At 42.2% G+C, this 19131-nt stretch overlaps 1 protein-coding gene across 2 annotated transcripts; it reads left to right on the top strand.

Moving 5' to 3' along the window:
* Positions 1-14845: 14845 nt before the first annotated feature.
* LOC147447356 (uncharacterized) lies at positions 14846-17707 on the top strand. Of its 2 annotated transcripts, none has more exons than XM_086523181.1 (2): positions 14846-15212; positions 15723-17707. In XM_086523181.1, the coding sequence occupies exons 1-2, from the start codon at positions 15063-15065 to the stop codon at positions 16368-16370; spliced, it is 798 nt and encodes a 265-aa protein (XP_086379307.1). In that variant the 5' UTR covers positions 14846-15062; the 3' UTR covers positions 16371-17707. The 2 variants fall into 2 exon arrangements, with proteins under 2 accessions (XP_086379307.1, XP_086379306.1); XM_086523180.1 differs by having other exon boundaries at positions 14848-15212; positions 15582-17707.
* Positions 17708-19131: the final 1424 nt, after the last annotated feature.

Genomic DNA, 19131 nt, shown 5'->3' with positions numbered 1-19131 from the left:
GAGCAAAACAGCTCCAAGGCAATCACCACAAGCATCACATTGGACCTCAAATGGTTTTGAGAGATCTGGTAGTGTAAGCACAGGTTGAGAGATAAGATTTTCTTTAAGCTTTTCAAAAGCATTGTTCTCCTTAGCAGACCATGTATACCTAACGCTTTTCTTTGTTAGGTCATGTAATGGTCCCGCAATTTGTGAGAACTTTTCTATGAAGCGTCTATAGTATGCACACATACCTATAAAGCTTCTTAGTTCATGAAGATTCCTTGGTTTAGGCCATCCTTTTATTACCTCTAACTTTGATGGATCCATTTGGATGCCATCTTGAGAGATAATGTGACCTAAATACTGAATCTCTTGCAAGAAAAATTCACTTTTCTTTCGATTAACATAAAGTTTATTCTCTCTTAAAACTTGAAATATTACCTGGAGGTGTTGCTTGTGTTCGTCTAATGAATTAGAGTAGATGATAATATCATCAAAGAACACTCCAATGAAGGTTCGATGAGGCCTGAGCAGCTTCTCCATCAAGCGGTTGAATGTGGTTGGTGCATTGGTCAAGCCAAATAGCATGACAATGTATTCGTAAATATCAAATGTGGTGCGAAATGCGGTCTTTACAATGTCTTGATCAACTATCCTTATTTGATGATAGCCACTTTTTAGGTCAATCCTACTGAAGTAGGTAGATCCTTGTAGCTTATCAAATAGGTCTTCTACCCGTGGAACGGGAAACCTATTCTTGATAGTGATCCTATTTAGTGCTCTATAGTCGACACACATACGATATGTACAGTCTTTCTTTTGCACTAATAGCACAGGTGAGAAAAATGGAGATGAGCTAGGCCTAACCATGCCCTTCTCAATTAACTCATGCACTTGCCGCATAATCTCCTCTTGTTGAGCTTGAGAAACTCTAAAAGGAGGTTTGTTAGGCGGTGAACTTCCTGGAAGAAGTTCAATTGCATGGTCATCATTACCTCGTTTAGGAGGTAGCTCACAAGGGATGTCGTCAATAAAAACATCTTGAAACCCCTTGAGAAAATTGGATAACTCTAATTCCTTTTGGTTGCTTTTATTTTCTTTTGCTAAAGCATTAGGTTCATTTTGAGAATCTTTAACAAAAATCATGTACACGGAAATAGAGCTCTTTATTGACTTGTTGAAAGCTGGTGTATGTACAATGGGAATAGTGTTACCCATTTCCTTAGCATCTATATACATGTCTTTTTCCCTGAACTTAAAGGAGATTCTCCTTTCAGGAAATTTAACATCGGCAGCCAGGCGGTCAAACCATGGTGCCCCTAGGATTACATCCTCATGCTTGAGAGAAGAGATAAAGAAGTCCTCTTTGTCCACATAGCCTTGGACATGAAGCCTCAATTTCCCGATTAAGGGAGTGACTGAAGCTTCTTGCCCCTTGAAGGCACTGTCTGCGGGTAGGACACCTCGCATCTCGTAGGATTGTATGCCTAGCTTGGTGGCCAACTCTATAGATATAAAATTGTGAGTAGAACCAGGGTCAAAGAGAATAAAAGCATTATGTTCTCTTACCTTTCCCCAAGCATGGCATAGAGGAGATCCTTTGTGATGAGTTTGGTGAGTCTCCTCCTCTTAGATTTCAACCAAGGAAGCTCTAGGAGGATCTTGGCGGTTGTTCTTTTGGGGACAAGCGTGGTACGCATGCCCTTGTTCGCCGCACTTGAAACACCAATTATCCTTGTGATAACGCTCAAGCTCTTCAAGAGAGAGTTTGTTCTTACCTTTGTAAACTCCCTTCTCTTTAGCTTTGTTGGAGTTGCCCTTAGGAGACTTTTGGACATTGTCCTTCCCCTTAGGCTCATTGGAACCCTTTTTTTCTGGGGGCTTATTATTTCTTTTAGCCCCCGTTTGGAAATTGATTCGTGAGGCCACCATAGTATGGTGTATTACCGCCGATATGGTACGTGGCCTTTGGGAGTTGACGTACTCCGCCATTTCTTCGGTTAAGCCCGCACAAAATTGTTGCTTTTGCTCTCCAAAATCCAACTTTTTGAAGACATTGGCTTTGAGTTGTAGGTCCCAAAACTTGTCTACATATTTGTGAATGGATTCATAGGGAGAGAGCTTTAAGCTTCGCCATTCAGTGAGTACTTTGTCTTTGGCATCGGTGGCCAAAAACTGATTCATAATGGAAGCTCATAAAGCTTTCCATGTTCGTGGAGCTTCACCGTTGGCTCGTAGGCTAGACCACCATTGCCTGGCGGACTTTTGAAAGTGCATAGCTACATGGCGTAGCTTAGAGGACTCCGTGAAGCCCTCATCTCCAAACGCCGCATCGAATTGCTGGATAAAGGCCAAGACTTTGTCCATAGCACCAAAGGTGCCATCATAGGTAAGGAAAGAGATGCTCTTCCCTCCCTCTTTGAACTTCTTCAGCTTGGATGACCTCTTCCATGCGGCATAGGATTTCCTATGGCCTCTTCTTTTTGATGGTTCAAAGGCTGCACCATCACTTTCTTCAGAAGGTGAAGAATTTGAAGAAGGTGGAGAAGAGGGTGACCTCTTTCTCGCCTTTTTCTTGTCTTGATCTTCGTCGTCTTTACCATCACTTTCATAAGAGGAAGAGGATGAAGAATATGGAGAAGAGGGTGTCCTCTTTCTCGCCTTTTTCCTCTCTTTCTTTTTATCATCCCTCTTTGAATTATGGCGTGGAGAAGAGTGTGATGGTCTTCTCCGCTTTGGTGGTGATGGAGAGCGTTTAGCCCGCCGTCTTCGTGGAACCATCTCCGCTGAGGTGGCGGGAGACTCACTTCTTTCTCGTTCCTTCGGTGGAGGCTCTTGAGTTCTCCTTTGGGAAGGAGATGCATCATCAAGAAGTAAATTCTTGAGCCCTTAGTACGGATTCTCTTCTTCTTCCCGAATCGGAGAGAGACGTCTTTTGGGAGTCTCACAAGGAGGCTTCCTAGGTGTTCTCTCATCATGGTGATGAGCTTGGAGAATCCCGTGAGCACAGAGCTGCTGTTGCACTTCGCTTTGGAGAGATGGATTGCCCATGGCTTGTTGAAGCCTAGAAACAAGATAGTTAACAAGCATCGGAGCGTCATTAGTAGCTTGCTCATTAGCAAAATCAAAGTTATCAACATTAATTTCACTCTCTTTACTATTGTTAGCCATTCTAACAACTTTTAGGTGTAAACTTTTTAGGTGTACTTTGGCACTTCAAGCCCTAGTTGCTACTCCTCTTTACCCCTTTAGAAAAAGCACTCAAGCTACTGTACCCGCGGCTCAAATACCATTAATTGCAAGGAATAGCAGAGAGGGTCTTTCAACACCAAAACAGCACCGGCTCTTGTCAAGCTTCTAATAGCTCAATAGTGGTTAAGCCGTAGGCAAGCCCCGTAGGACTCCACTATTAAGACTATAGCTCTCGACGGTGATGCCCCATTAACTGCACAAAGGCAGGCGCACTGCAAGGCTGAAAAATTCCTATTCTACTTACTCACAGGCAATTAATAATACCAACCATTTATAGCTAGCTTGAGGACCTCCCTTCTTGAGCAAGAAAAAAAAAATCCTTGTGCTCTGATACCAATGTAACATTTAATGGTCTAAAAACTTATGTGTACCGGAAATTAGCATGAATATAGTGGGCATTTCATTAGAATAGATTCCTAATGAGAATTACAAGAGTGCTTGGGTGGAGAGAGCAACAAAAAGCATAACACCTAGTTAGATAGCATCAACAATACTTTCAAAAGAGAGAGAATTAAGCTATTGACAACAGTTGAGGACCGGATTTGCATGGAGCCGGTCCCCCCTCCAAAAGGCTTTGTATTATGGTTTCTCCCATCAAGAGAGACATTGTACAATACAATTCTTTGTGTTCCTTCAAGACTAGCTAGTGCAATGAAGATGAAAGCTTCATGCACTAAGCAAAACACTTAGCAAACACAACTTTAATTATCCCCGTTCTCAGACCCAAGACCTCACACACCTTCGAAGATGGTGAGAGCTAGCAGGGTATGAGAGTAGATTGAGAGGAAGAAGGAGTATCTTACGAGAAAGATGTACATCTCCTCACATAATCACTCATATTAGCATAGCTTTAGCTTAGTAATTAGCATGGTAGAGGAGATGAGCATACAATGAAGCTTGGCTCTTGGTTGGATTTGCATCCACATGCCAAGAGTGTGTCGATGTAAGCTTCTATCTCACAAGCTTGGAGTAGGTGATGAGATTTCCATTAAATCTTGGGAAGAGATAGTCTTATCTTTCTTCACACATGAGATTGTGTGAGTGTGTGTGTGATAATGCCCTGCAAAAATCAGCCCCCTCTCTCTCTTGGGCGAGCCCTCTTTCTATTTGCTCTTGCTTTTCCCCCATTGGACCTCCCCAAGTCAAGCCAATGGCTATTAAGCAGCATAAGTGATAGCCTTCTGACATGTGTCCCCCTTTACCCTTTTTTGAGAGCTTAATCAATTAAACTTAATTGATTTAAATGAATTAAATCCCCATTGGACCTTTCCCCATTCTGACCAATAGGAATTAAGTAGCCCATTGGGCTGCTCAAATCCTATTGGACCCCTTCACGGGCTGTCCAATAATCATCCAGGAGACTTAATTTTCATTGGTCCCTTTTATTAAGTGTTTTAAAATTAATTAGGATAAATTTACTCTAGCCTCATTCTTATTGGTCCACTTCAAGGGTCATCCAATAGGAATTGAGCACACTTTGGGAGCAACTAGCTTAGGCATCTGACATGTGTCCTTCATTCCCTTTGTGTAAAGGGGGCTTGTGTGTGTGTGTGTGTGTGTGTGTGGCTTTCTCTCTCATCCCCTACTTGCTAGGCTCGCCCCCTCCTATGTAGGGATATGCAAGACTTTTTTGGTCACACACAAAGCATCCAATTCCTTAAGGTTGAGCTTTGGACATAACCTTTGAATTTTGGAACCTTAGCATTTTGGAAGTCTTAATGGGTTGAACCTTAGGGTCTTTTTAGCCCATTGTTTCACATGGCTCTTTTGCAGATGGCCCCCCCTTTGGATCCCTATTTTCCATCCTCTGAATCCCTACTGTGGCCAGTCTGCTAGCTTAACCAATATTCTAGCTTTTTCTCCCCTGGCACTTCCCCATATTAAATGATCAGTTGAACATGAGAAAATCATTTAGGAGAATTAGATATTGATTATTATGACACTGAAGCAGGAAGAGCTTGTGGAGGCCAACAGTGCCCTTGTCTACACCAGGGAGTTCTGGGCTAGGAAAGTTTACAAGCCCTCTAAAGAAATGTATAAACTGCTGAAAATGAAAAAGCTGAAGAGTTTATACCTTATTTGAAAGACAACAAAGGTGGGATAGTTGACACTCATAAGGAGAATTTGCATATTGTTCATGACTTCTTTACATATATTTTCTATGGTCTCCCTGAGGGAAAAATCTACTCAAGAGGCAAGAGCTTACATAGCTAAGTCAGAAGGAGAACCCTGGATCCAGAAATAGCCACATCCCTTGACCAGCCTCTCTCTCTTGGGGAGATCAAAGAAACTATCTTCAATCTCAAAACAGGCAAATCTCTTGGATTGGATGGAATACCAAATGACTTTTATATCCAATATAAAGACTTTATTGGACCTTACCTCCTCCTGGTATGGCAAGAAGGTGTTGGCAAAGGGGCTTCCTACATTAGTGAATACTGGAGTTGTTAAACTCATTCTTAAAAAGGTGGCAGGGATGAGCTCAATAATTGGAGACCCATCACATGTCTGACTTCTGTATATAAAGCCTTTGCTCTAACCTTAGCCAGGAAAATCAATCCACTTATGTCTAACTTCATTTTATAAGAACAAAAAGGCTATATAAAGACCAGATATATTCTAAATGCTATCATCTCTCTATGGGAAGGTATGGAACACGGAGTTGAGAATGGGTAGGACTATTTTTTTTTTGAAGGTGGATTTTGATAAGGCTTATGACAGAATGGAATGGGATTTTGTGCTTTAGTCACTTCATGATAAGGGCCTGGGCAGAAATTTCATCAAATTTGTTCATGTGCTCTTTGGAAATGCATATGCTAGAACTTTTGATAATGGAGAATTAACTGATGTAATTGCTTTCATGAGGTCAATCACACAGGTTTGTCCATTGGTCCCAATGCTTTTTTGTTGTCCCTTCTGATGCTCTTGGGTGGCTGGTCCAATAAAAAAATGCAAGAAGGAAAACTCAGAGGAATTAGGGTCAAAGGTGCTCACAAAGATTTATGTCTCTAGATGTTTGCAGATGACACCAATGCACTTCTTAATGTAGATAACCAGTCAGTTGAATCCTTCTTGGAATGCCTTAATTTGTTATGTCTAGCCAGTGGGTCTATGATCAAGCATACAAAGACTGGGTTTAAGTCTTCCAATGGACTAACCCCTACTGTTGCCATTGTTGCAGGGTGTAAGGTCATCCCAGATGGGAAAATTTTCAGGCTATTGGGGATTCCAATGGGATTCAAGGTTACAATGTCACAGAGATGGATTGGGTTATAGAAAAAAGGTCTTCCATTGGCATTCCTACCAACCTACTCTCTCCTTAAGAACCTTTGTACTCATCCGCTATCTACTGCCTTCTATGATTTACTACATCTCATGCTAGAAGCCAACCAAGATTTGGATGCTTCACGTAATTAAATTGGCAAGAAGGTTTTTATGGGGTGGCTCAGAAGACATGAGCAGGGTGCACAAGGTTGCATGGAAAATATGTTGCCAGAAAAAAACTAGGGGAGGGCCATAGATAGTACTGATTTTTGGGCGTGCTTAATTTAAAGGATCATTCCTAACTTCTTCATTCAGGAGTATGAGGCATGGAGAAATTTAACAGTTTGGGACTTGATTACTTCCAAATGGACCATTAAGGCAACTGGTTCTCTCATAACTTCAAGAATGTGGAATGCTTGGTTTAGTGTCAAGGAAAAGATGCATGTTTCACAGAAGGTAAGAACTGATACACCCTTGCTGTATCAGGACTCAATTTGGATAGGATGGACATCGAACCAAAAAGGTAGGCAATTGTCTATCGAAGCACACAAGTGCTTCAAAGCTAGCATAAAACAATGGGAAGACCCTGCAGTGTTATGGGGAGTGGATGACACCCTACTTTGTTCCAAAGGAATTTTGTGTGCCTACACCCTATGTGTCAAGGGGAGGCAAAAATGTGTACGTACCCTAGTATGTTTTGAGGGGAGTAGTGTGTGTGATCAGTGCAACAAAAACCACAAGGGGAGGCTTCTTGAGGTGTGGGGTTGGTTGCACCGCAAGAGCTCACCCTATCCTTGTAAACTACCATGTAGATGCCATGTGTGTAGCAGCATGTGATAGCCCATGTGTTGGCATGTGATGTCCCAAGAGTCATGTGTAGAGCCAAATAGAAGGGTCAAAGGTCAAGGGGAATATTTCCCTTTTGTCATAATAATCAATATCTAATTCTCCTAAATGATTTTCTCATATTAAACTGATCATTTAATGTGGGGAAGTGCCAGGAGAGAAAAAGCTAGAATATTGGTTAAGCTACCAGACCGGCCACAATAGAGATCCAAAGGAGGGAAAATAGGGATCCAAAGGGGGGGTTATCTGCAAAAGAGCCATGTGCAACAATGGGCTAAAAAGACCCTAAGGTTCAGCCCATTAAGACTTCCAAAATACTAAGGTTCCAAAATTCAAAGGTTGTGTCCAAAGGTCAACCCTACGGGAAATTGGATGCTTTGTGTGTAACTAAAAAGTCTTTGCATATCCCTACATGGGAGGGGGCGAGCCCTTCTTCTAGGGGATGAGAGAGAAAGTCACACACACACACACACACACACAGGCTCCTGTTACACAAAGGGAATTAGGGACACATGTCAGCTCCCTAGCCCAGATGTCCACAAGGTGTGCCCAATTCCTATTGGATGGCCTTGTTGGAGGTGGACCAATGAGAATTAGGCTAGAGTAAATCTAGTTTAATTAATTTAAAAACACTTAATAAAAGAACCAATGAGAATTAAGTCTCCTAGAAGACTATTGGACAGTGTCCCAAGGGGTTCAATGAGCATTCAGGAGCCCAATGGCTTTCCTGATTCCTATTGGCCAGAAGGCAAAGGGGTCCAATGAGAGTTTAGTTTAATTATTAAATTACATAAAGCTCTCACAAAAGGGGAAAGGTGGACACATGTCAGAAGGCTATCACTTATGCTGCTTAATAGCCATTGGCTTGACTTGGGGAGGTCCAATGGAGAGCCTGCAAGAGCAAATAGTAAGAGGGCTCGCCCAAGAGAGAGAGAGGGGGCTGATTTTTGCAAGGCATTATCACACACACACTCTCACAATCTCATGTGTGAAGAAAGAGAAGACTATCTCTTCCCAAGATTTAATGGAGAGCTCATCACCTACTCCAAGCTTGTGAGATAGAAGCCTACAGCGACACACTCTTGGCTTGTGGATGCAAATCCAACCAAGAGCCAAGCTTCAATGCATGCTCATCTCCTCTACCAAGCTAATTACTACGCTAAAGCTATGCTAATATGAGTGATTATGTGAGGAGATGTACATATTTCTCGTAAGATACTCCTTCTTCCTCTCAATCTACTCTCATACCCTGCTAGCTCTCACCATCTTCGAAGGTGTGTGAGGTCTTGGGTCTGAGAACGGGGATAATTAAAGTTGTGTTTACTAAGTTTTTTTCTTAGTGCATGAAGCTTTCATCTTCATTGCACTAGCTAGTCTTGAAGGAACACAAAGAATTGTTTTGTACAATGTCTCTCTTGATGGGAGAAACCATAATACAAAGCCTTTTGGAGGGGGGACCGGCTCCATGCAAATCCGGTCCTCAACTTTTGTCAATAGCTTAATTTCTCTCTCTTTTGAAAGTATTGTTAATTATATCTAACTAGGTGTTATGCTTTTTGTTGCTCTCTCCACCCAAGCACTCTTGTAATTCTCATTAGGAATCTATTCTAATGAAATGCCCACTATGTTCATGCTAATTTCCGCTACACATAAGTTTTTAGACCATTAAATGTTACACCTTTCATGAAGAGCCAAGTGACTTTTGGATAGGTGTAAGCACTAGGTGTTATGCGTATATAATAAAATTTGTAGTCATTCTCTTATGTTGAATAATCAAGTGTGTGTACCAACCACTTCCTCACTAGACCCTTGGACATGCTTATCCTCCTAAGCTACCAAAGATTGTTTCGACAACCTTTGGATGGTTCTAGCCTCATAGCATTTAGGCTACTCCGACGTCTTCTTAGACAAACCTTCTATAATCTTCACTACCAGAGTCCTTTTCTCCTGCCATTCATCAATCTCCTTTGCCTTGCCCTTTTCCTTCTAGGCAACTCTGTGTTTTTGCCATCTCTTAGCCTCTTTGATCTATTGTATTTCCTTTTCATGCTCGTTTGGTACGTAGGTCCTCAATCAGCAATCCCCTACTTCCAATGATGACTGGAACTAGAAATGGTTCTATTGGCTTTGGTGTAGGTCCTTTCTTCAAATGGTATAAGGGCTTCAATCCTAGGGGTGACAAACCATCCAAGGACCCAGTGTGGGTGGACTTTCCCGATCTCCTTGTGGAATACTACCTATGGCTCAACAATATAGGGGAAGTAGTGGGCAAGGTTATGGGTCAGAAAGCTAGAGGGGGAATAAATCCCAAATGGGATACACAACTACTAATAGATGTTGATTTTATTAAAACCCCCAAATTATCTGTCCCCATCACATATTGCATTGCAAAAGGTACTACATGAGCAAAAGTTAATATGTAGGAATTTACCAAATTCATGCTTCCATTGTTTTCAGCAGGGACATATTATCAAGGACACTGTCCAATTTTAGCCCAAAATAAGCATCAAAATCAAACTACAAAGGATACTCATACCCCACACTCAAGAGCTTTCCAACCAGTACAAAGGAAAAATGCAACAAGATTTCATAAGAAAAAGGGATCTCATAACCCTAATTCCAATTACTTCGATGTTCTATTGGAAGAGGTGTTCACTACTTATGTTGCACATAATAATGAAGATGCTCCTGGTGTTCATAAAGTCCTAGAAAAAGCCCCTGTTTCAGAGCCTTAGACAAACAAGCCCAACAATGGTATCCCCCCAGAGATCCCCAATGAGAAAACCAAAAGACTCTCAGACTCAGACAGTGAAGGAGAGTGCATCCGGAGCACCCAATTGAATCAAGCATATGCAGAAAAGGTTCAGCTTCTTCAATTTTCTCAAGAGTTGGAAGATCAAGATAACCTAACCAAAGCTAACCTAGCCTCCTCTCCAACTCCTTTTGTGGATATCTTAATGAGACAAGCAGAAGAAGAATATTTGCCTCATATGTAGATACCAAAAGCTAAAAGGAAAGTGGAGAAATCCACAGAACCTAGAAGAGTCTTTGTGTCATTGGACAAGCCTAAAAAAATAGTAAAAAAATGAAGAGTCCAAATATAACAGGCTTCTCACTCAATTGTAAAGGGCTCACATACCCAGCTAGACCAATAGTAATAAAAAAGTGGATGCAAGACCTGGCTGTGCACCCAGATTTCATTTGTCTTCAAGAGGTAAAAGTGAAAGGAGAGATACTAGCTAATAATCTAAAAAGAGTTGGTTCTGGCTTTCAGTGGTTCTATACTAATCATTGTGCAGGCAAAGGAGGTGCAACTATTGGTGTATCTTGTAAATGGGCCAACCTGATCACAAATGTGCAGCAGTCAGAAAAGGGCTATTGGATAGCTGTTTCCTTTTCTGAACCTTTAAATTACACTATTGTCAGTATATATGCTCCAAATTCTATAACAGACAGATCTGTTTGCTGGTTAGACTTAACTAACCTCCCTAGAGATATAATCTATCCAGGTACTTTTAATATGGTAGAGAAAATTTCTGATAGGTCCAAATCTCAAGGATAGGTAATCTTTGGCAATGAAAAAATGCTATGGATAGAAATGATAGAGTCATTAACCCTGGTGGATGTGTCTGAGGATACTGGGTATACTTGGAGCAATAAACAAAGTGGTTCTTGTTTCAGATCTGCTAGACTAGATAGAATGTATATGTCTGTGAATGTCATGCAGGAACATTGGCTAATTAAATGCATGATTGATGCCTCTATACTGCTATCTGATCACAAACCTGTTTTGTTTGAACTTTTGAGATCTGAGAATGTATGCAAGGGAGGTTGGCCCATCTAGACCATTCTTTGTTTGGAATCAAAAGTGCTAGCTCAATAGTTCAAAATATTTTGGAGAACTCCTTTACCCTACATTCCTCCCCTACTAGAGCATGAGAGGCTGTTATGAAAGAGATTCAAATCTCTATGATCAGATATAAGAAAACAACTAAGGAAACCAAAGCCCATAGAAGAGTGATGATAGCTGATGAGATAATTCAGATTGAAAATCCTTTCTCCAAAACTGACTCTCCCCCTGCCAGAATGATAGAATTAAGAGATACACTGAAGCAGGAAGAGCTTGTGGAGGCCAGCAGTGCCCTTGTCTACACCAGGGAGTTCTGGGCTAGGAAAGTTTACAAGCCCTCTAAAGAAATGTATAAACTGCTGAAAATGAAAAAGCTAAAGAGTTTATACCTTATTTGAAAGACAACAAAGGTGGGATAGTTGACACTCATAAGGAGAATCTGCATATTGTTCATGACTTCTTTACATATATTTTCTCTGGTCTCCCTGAGGGAAAAATCTACTCAAGAGGCAAGAGCTTACATAGCTAAGTCAGAAGGAGAACCCTGGATCCAGAAATAGCCACATCCCTTGACCAACCTCTCTCTCTTGGGGAGATCAAAGAAACTATCTTCAATCTCAAAACAGGCAAATCTCTTGGATTGGATGGAATACCAAATGACTTTTATATCCAATATAAAGACTTTATTGGACCTTACCTCCTCCTGGTATGGCAAGAAGGTGTTGGCAAAGGGGCTTCCTACTTTAGTGAATACTGGAGTTGTTAAACTCATTCTCAAAAAGGTGGCAGGGATGAGCTCAATAATTGGAGACCCATCACATGTCTGACTTCTGTATATAAAGCCTTTGCTCTAACCTTAGCTAGGAGACTCAGTCCACTTATGTCTAACTTCATTTCACAAGAACAAAAAGGCTTTATAAAGACCAGATATATTCTAAATGCTATCATCTCTCTGTGGAAAGGTATGGAACATGCAGTTGAGAATGGGTAGGACTATTTTTTTTTCAAGGTGGATTTTGATAAGGCTTATGACAGAATGGAATGGGATTTTGTGCTTTAGTCACTTCATGATAAGGGTTTGGGCAAAAATTTCATCAAATTTGTTCATGCGCTGTTTGGAAATGCATGTGCTAGAACTTTTGATAATGGAGAATTAACTGATGTAATTGCTTTAATGAGGTCAATCACACAGGGTTGTCCATTGGTCCCAATGCTTTTTTGTTGTCCCTTCTGATGCTCTTGGGTGGCTGGTCCAACAAAAAAATGCAAGAAGGAAAACTCAGAAGAATTAGGATCAAGGGTGCTCACAAAGATTTATGCCTCTAGATGTTTGCAGATGACACTAATGCACTTCTTAATGTAGATAACCAGTCAGTTGAATCCTTCTTGGAATGCCTTAATTTGTTATGTCTAGCCAGTGGGTCTATGATCAAGCATACAAAGACTCGGTTTAAGTCTTCCAATGGACTAACCCTTATTGTCGTCATTGTTGCAGGGTGTAAGGTCATCCTAGATGGGAAAATTTTCAGGCTATTGGGGATTCCAATGGGATTCAAGGTTACAATGTCACAGAGATGGGATTGGGTTATAGAAAAAAGGTCTTCCATTGGCATTCCTACCAACCTACTCTCTCCTTAAGAACCTTTGTACTCAACCGCTATCTACTGCCTTCTATGATTTACTACATCTCATGCTAGAAGTGAACCAGGATCTGGATGCTTCACATAATGAAATTGGCAAGGAGGTTTTTATGGGGTGGCTCAAAAGACTTGAGCAGGGTGCCCAAGTTTGCATGGAAAATATGTTTCCAGAAAAAACTAGGGGAGGTCTTGGCATTCTAGATATGGAAAAAATGGCAGAAAAGTTGGTTGCCAAATGGGTTGTAAGGGCCATAGATAGTACTGATTTTTGGGCGTGCTTAATTTAAAGGATCATTCCTAACTTCTTCCTTCAGGAGTATGAGGCATGGAGAAATTTAACAATTTGGGACCAGATTACTTCCAAATGGACCATTAAGGCAACTGGTTCTCTCATAACTTCAAGAATGTGGAACTGGTTTAGTGTCAAGGAAAAGATGCATGTTTCACAGAAGGTAAGAACTGATCCACCCTTGCTGTATTAGGACTCAATCTAGATAGGATGGACATCGAACCAAAAAGGTACACAAGTGGTTCAAAGCTAGCATAAAACAGTGGGGAGACGTGCAGTGTAATGGGGAGTGGATTACACCTGCTCAAATAACTAACAAATTTAAATTATGTGCTGGTTGCCTTTATGAAAATTTTGCATGTTAAAGGAGCTGCAGACCATGCTAGAAGGAGTCAATCTGAGGCACAATAAAAGCTGGACAATGAGAGGCATTGCTCAAAGGGCATACAAAATATTCTCCGTGCATACCAGATCTGAATGAAGGCCTCCGGAGGAAGCTGAATAGAAAATGGGGACTCAATTGGGGATCCAAGCAATGGATCTATAGGTTCAAATGCCTATGGGGATTCACCATACCAATCAAGCATAGCTTTCTGACATGGCTTGTCATACACCAGGTGGTGTGGACTGCGCAAAAAGCTGGCTATGGCGATGGAGTGTAGAAGGTGTGGAGCTCCAGAAGATGTAAACCATTTGTTTGTGGAATGTCCCTCCAACCAAAGGAAACTTCATGCCCTTTACGGATGCTGCAGTGAACTACACCCTCAACCTTTGTCTTCCAAAGAACTCCTAATTGGCATGTGTAAAAGGATGGATATACGACTTTGGAATCTATGGAGATTCTGCTACTTATGGTTTGTTGGATTCACAGAAAGGAGGTAGTCTTCCAACAGAAAAATGAGGACAATACCCAAGCATTTGTATACCAGCTTAAGAAACTCACTTTCTTTTGCCTAGGAAGGATTCAAGGAGTTTAAAATCTAACTCTGTTCACCCTGCAGAGAGAGTACAGATGGCAAATATGTAAGGACCTTATGCTGAAATACTTCTCTAGAGAGCGTCTTGTTATGGTTGAAGCCAGCTTTGTACTGTAATTTCTTTTCTGTTTTTGGGATGCCTCTCTCCCCACATGTGAGGCGAGGTTGTATCTGCTTTTTTCTTTAGTCAATTCCAATTTTCTCACAAAAAAAAGAAAAACTTATGCTGGAGAGCTTAACAAGAGAAGCCTTAGGCCTATGTCACACTAGGACGCCCGCCCAAGTGTGATTTGCAGGTGTGGCCAGCCCAGTGCTGTTACATTGGGACATGTAGCAAACATTGGCCATTCCTCTCAAGCAATGAGAATAGCCCAAGTGGTAGGTCATTCGTTCTTCACGCTGCACATCAGGGCTCAAAACCTCTTCTACGCTTTCTTGCGTGCACTTTTGTAGATGGCCGATTGTTTGGAAAGTTGGTCGGGCATGCGAGGCGCCCCTCTGAAATCCTCTCACGGCCAGCTTTCTCTTTTTGCAACGGCGAATGAGCGGACACCAAATCAGCATGGCCATCCCTCCCCGTCTCAGTGTGACATGAGCCTTAATTATGAGAGGTTAATCAATCCTGTAGTTGTCCGCCCTTGTGACACGTGGGGCGCCCATACAACTTTTTGTCTGGTGCCCATTTGTGATAGGCTACGGCCCATGCAGTGGCGCCGGACGGTTGCCAGCTCCTCATTCTCTCTGCATAATTCTGACCCACATCTCAAGTAGCAGCAGAGAGTTAAATCTGCACAGTGCACACCTTTGAAGTTCGAACTTTGAAGCTCTAGCCTCTCTCTCTCTCTCTCTCTCTCCCCACTGTGCACGCGCGCGCGCACACGCACACTGCCACATTTCAATCCTTGTGAACAAAGATCTATGTCGGCTTCAAGGTCTCTTCAAGCTCTCCACCTTCAGGTTGAATGTCACACGCTGGTGCGTTAGGAGTCTGGTTTTCTTCCATTGCACCAATGAATGACGCAGTTGAAGCTCGATCAGGCGATGCCATCTCCGCAGGAACTTCTGCATCAAGCTTTTCATCAGCTTTGTCTTCCTCAGATTTGGATACAGAGGTAGGTTCTATGCTATTTGTCAAGCCTACATTGAGCACACGTTGTTCACCTATGCATGTTGGTACACACACACATTAGCACTGGTAACACATTCAGGCATTAGCCTGCACATAATACTTTGTTGTGTGCACGTGTTCATCATAACAGGCACACATACATATGTGCATGTATTTGGTTGGTGCAAATGCATGATGTATGCATGTATTGGAGCATTGTGTGTATTGTTTGTAACATGCTTCTTGTATACACACATAAGTTTGTGCGTGATTACTCTATCTAGCTTGCTTGCATAGAGTGCTTAAGTGGTTGCTTAAGCTCTATCAGAGTGGGGTGTAGTAAGTGTGTGTTGTCTCTTTCTTTTGCATGCAGTCCTCCACTTCATTTTTCCGGGAGAGAAGCATTACTTTGGGCTCTTTGATTGGAATTGATGGAGAGTCTATTTTGGCAAACAATGATCATGATCAAGTTGAGGCTCCCCATAATCGAGCCATTTCTGTGCTTTTGCCTCAGAGTGCGACATCAAGCCAAAGTTTCAGCTTTACATGTGAGTCAGGCATTCGTGGTGGGGCCAAATTATATCGCCTGCTATCATGCGGTGCATGCAAACAACTGAGATACACCAACAGGGACACTTGGAGAGTGCTGTGGTGTTCAAAGAAGGACAGTGCCCATGCCAGACCACCCGCAACAGCAATTTTTTCAGCATCATTAGGCCGCCTTTTGATAGCTGAGAGAGATGCAGAGAGGTTGCAGGAAAGGGATGTTGATGGCGAGAACAACGGAGCAAGAGTTTACATCAACATCATGTATGAGGAGAATGCGGGCTTAGAACAAGTTGCCAACAATCCTCTTTTTGATGTCCACTCTTCTTCCACCGGGCAAGTAAATAGTACTTCAGCTGCAGAACAAGAACTTCAGCACTGTCGACAGCCTCAAAATGCATCGAATGGACTTACCCCTTCGCCATCCTTTTGTGTAGAAGATGGACCGCGGGTGAAGATAGTGGAGAGAATAAGGAGGACAGTATCAACGCCTAGACGTGCATTAGAAGCACATGAGTGCCCACCGACCGTACCCTTGAAGAGCCGGAAAAGGCTCCCCACAAGTTTGTGTGAGCTGGGCTGTGTCTCCCACATGTGGACCAAATGCAGAGTGTAGGATGACGTGTGACTGCTTATGACCGCTGACATGAGATTGGTGCAGCATTAGTGATGCAAGCTTGAGGAACCTGCAAACAAGAAGGGCAGTGCTTGCTTTGAAGGAATGCTATGATTGTAGCAAAAAAGTGTGGACATTTTCCAGAGGATTGTCCTAAAAATCCTATCAATGTAGTTCACTTTGGTTTTTTAGTGCTTTGAATGCTTTACTATTCTTCTCTCTCAAGGAAGAGACAATCCTTTCTCTTTCTCTCTTCCCCTCTTGTGATAGCGCAGGTTGATGATGAGTTTTCATAGTAGTACTGCACTATCAAAGGTGAATCAGCTTCCAAGCTTTCAAAGGTCATCACATGCACATGATCAGTTTATCGCAGATGTGTCATATGCTTGAAGGTGAAGTTTTCTAGCTTCAAAGCTTTGAGCAAATGTATTGTACTCAACGAGCTCCACAAGGGGTGAGATGCAAGGTCAGCCAGGTGTGGAAGACATAATGTGTATGCAAGTCTATTTATCTACCTGGGGTGCCATTTGCCAATATAGAAAATGCGTACTCATGATTGGGGCAGGTAGAAAGAGAATTTCTAATGAGAAGGCCTCATTTGTACCTGCAGCTGGGTGGCTTTTGCTTGACGGGGTATGGCCTCAGCGTTGAGAGAAATCGAGAGGATGATTTACAAGCCAGTTTGTCAATCAACACGGAGTGAAGCGACTATAAATTTTCCTTTCTTATTGATGTGCAACAGTGTCATGTCATTATATAATGGCTTGTCATCATGGAGAGAGATGAAGCCTGAACTGAAAGCAACCATGGGTCCCTCTGGTCCGACCTCGAACGCTCAATGAATGGTCAATGGTGGGGTCCAAACTGTTAAAAGAATGTAGCCAGCCTTGGCACTTTGTGATTTTTGGAGTTGCAAATAGGTGGACATGACATGAAGCCCTTGATTGCCAAAAACTCAGAGAATATTTATGGTCAAATTCTCATGTCATTTATGAAGGAATCTCAGTTGGGAAAATGGAGTGATTATTGCTGCTGTGCATGTATATTTTTCAACCCGTTGAACCCTTTTTGTTTGTGGCAAAGCCATTAATTGTAGCTTGAAGCCTGGCACCACCATAGTCCGTAGATTGCTTGCTGCAGCCGGTGGAAATACTGCCCAATCTTATTTTAACAATGCCCAAAGCTCATTGTTGGAATATATTTCATCATTAAGAATAGCATCATTGTCAGGTTCGTTATGGCTTGTAATATGCATTCAAGGTACGAAGTTCTACATGCGGTGTAAGGATTAGAGGGCAATGTACAGTACGACAATTGGAAAACACATTGAAAAGCTAGCCTTGTTTTTCCTAGGGAAGGGGGAAGATGAGCTTTTACTGTGGGTGTTTTGGCATTGATGGTTTCAAATCAGATTGGAAATGTATGTGTGGAATTTGTAACTTCTATACAACTCTGATGACAACTATTAGCATCTTAGTGGTCAGATTTTAGGATGCATGGCACGTGCCATAGACGCTCTGCATTTTCTGCATTTCGGCAATTTTTTATTAGTGAGTGTAGAAATGGTATTCCATCATTTTGGCACTGCGTTGTAAGGTTCCACAACTATTTTTAGTTTTTGTCCCACCATCACTAGATATATCCATTGAATTTTGGCCCATCTATTTATACCATGTCTGCAAGTTTGCATTATTATCTTTCTTCTTTAAACCTGATGCAAGGATACATACCTCCAAGAATATGTACTCAGGAGTCAGATGATTTGCCTCTAGTAGGCACAGAGCCTTCATACTAACTGTAGGAATGTTCTAGGGTAGAAAAGATTGATGAATCTTCATGCAAATTGTAAGGATGAACCTTGAAAGGATTTGGCTGTAGTGAAAATAATGAAAGGAAATGTATTTGTGAATGAAACATTGGTCAATCTTAAGTAAACCGGACCATTGATGCAGAGATGTCCATCTTAAAGACGAGAACAATGGACATTGAGCTTTTAGTCCACAACGGAAGAAGATACTAGCCAGAGTCTTAGTTGTAAAGACTGTAGATCAAGGACAACATAGTACCCTGCATAACAAAGACTGAACTCTTCGTGCCCTGTTGATGCTTCTCGCTATTGGCCCCCATGCTCTTCTCCTTCCCTCCTCGCTGTTGAAGAGTACTTCCTGAAGTTAAGCAAGCTAAAGATCATCCGAGTAAGAATGGAGCTAAAGAGACTTCCCACTCCCCAGCCTCCCTCAAAACAGGAGTCCTCCCAAGCTCACTAGGCTCTTTCCGATGTTGAAGCTCCCAAGATAAACCAAGGTCCTCCTATGAGGCGGACTTGTGCTACAACAGCTTTCTCTAACAAAGGAAAAAAGAAGTCTAATTACCTTGCTCTCCCCGTCTCTGTAGGGCGGATTTGCACGGGCGGGGGTAGAACCCTGCCACTCATCAGCTTTTTTGTCGCATATGGTACCTGTTGCTAGTGTGAAGCAACTCTTTGCTGAGACGAGGTGGGGGTAGCCAGCTTGTTTTCCAACTCTACCAATTTCGACAGAGCTGAGACTCCCAAGCTTCGACAGTGGATTGGGGTTCCACCCCCTCCCGTGCAGATCAGCCTTATACACAAGAAGTTTTAGACAAATTCTCACAATAATTCCTACATTGTGACTTACCTCAACATCATGAGTTTCTGTGAGGGAGGCACTGCATACCTAGCTAGGTACGATTGGGGGTAGGGGACTGTCGGCCCCCCCATACCTAGCTAGGTACGATTGGG

The sequence above is a fragment of the Adiantum capillus-veneris genome, chromosome 11 (genome assembly GCF_014529385.1).
Source record: "Adiantum capillus-veneris isolate H3 chromosome 11, ASM1452938v2, whole genome shotgun sequence".
Classification (NCBI taxonomy): domain Eukaryota; kingdom Viridiplantae; phylum Streptophyta; class Polypodiopsida; order Polypodiales; family Pteridaceae; genus Adiantum; species Adiantum capillus-veneris.
This window is presented reverse-complemented; position numbering and strand designations above follow the sequence as displayed.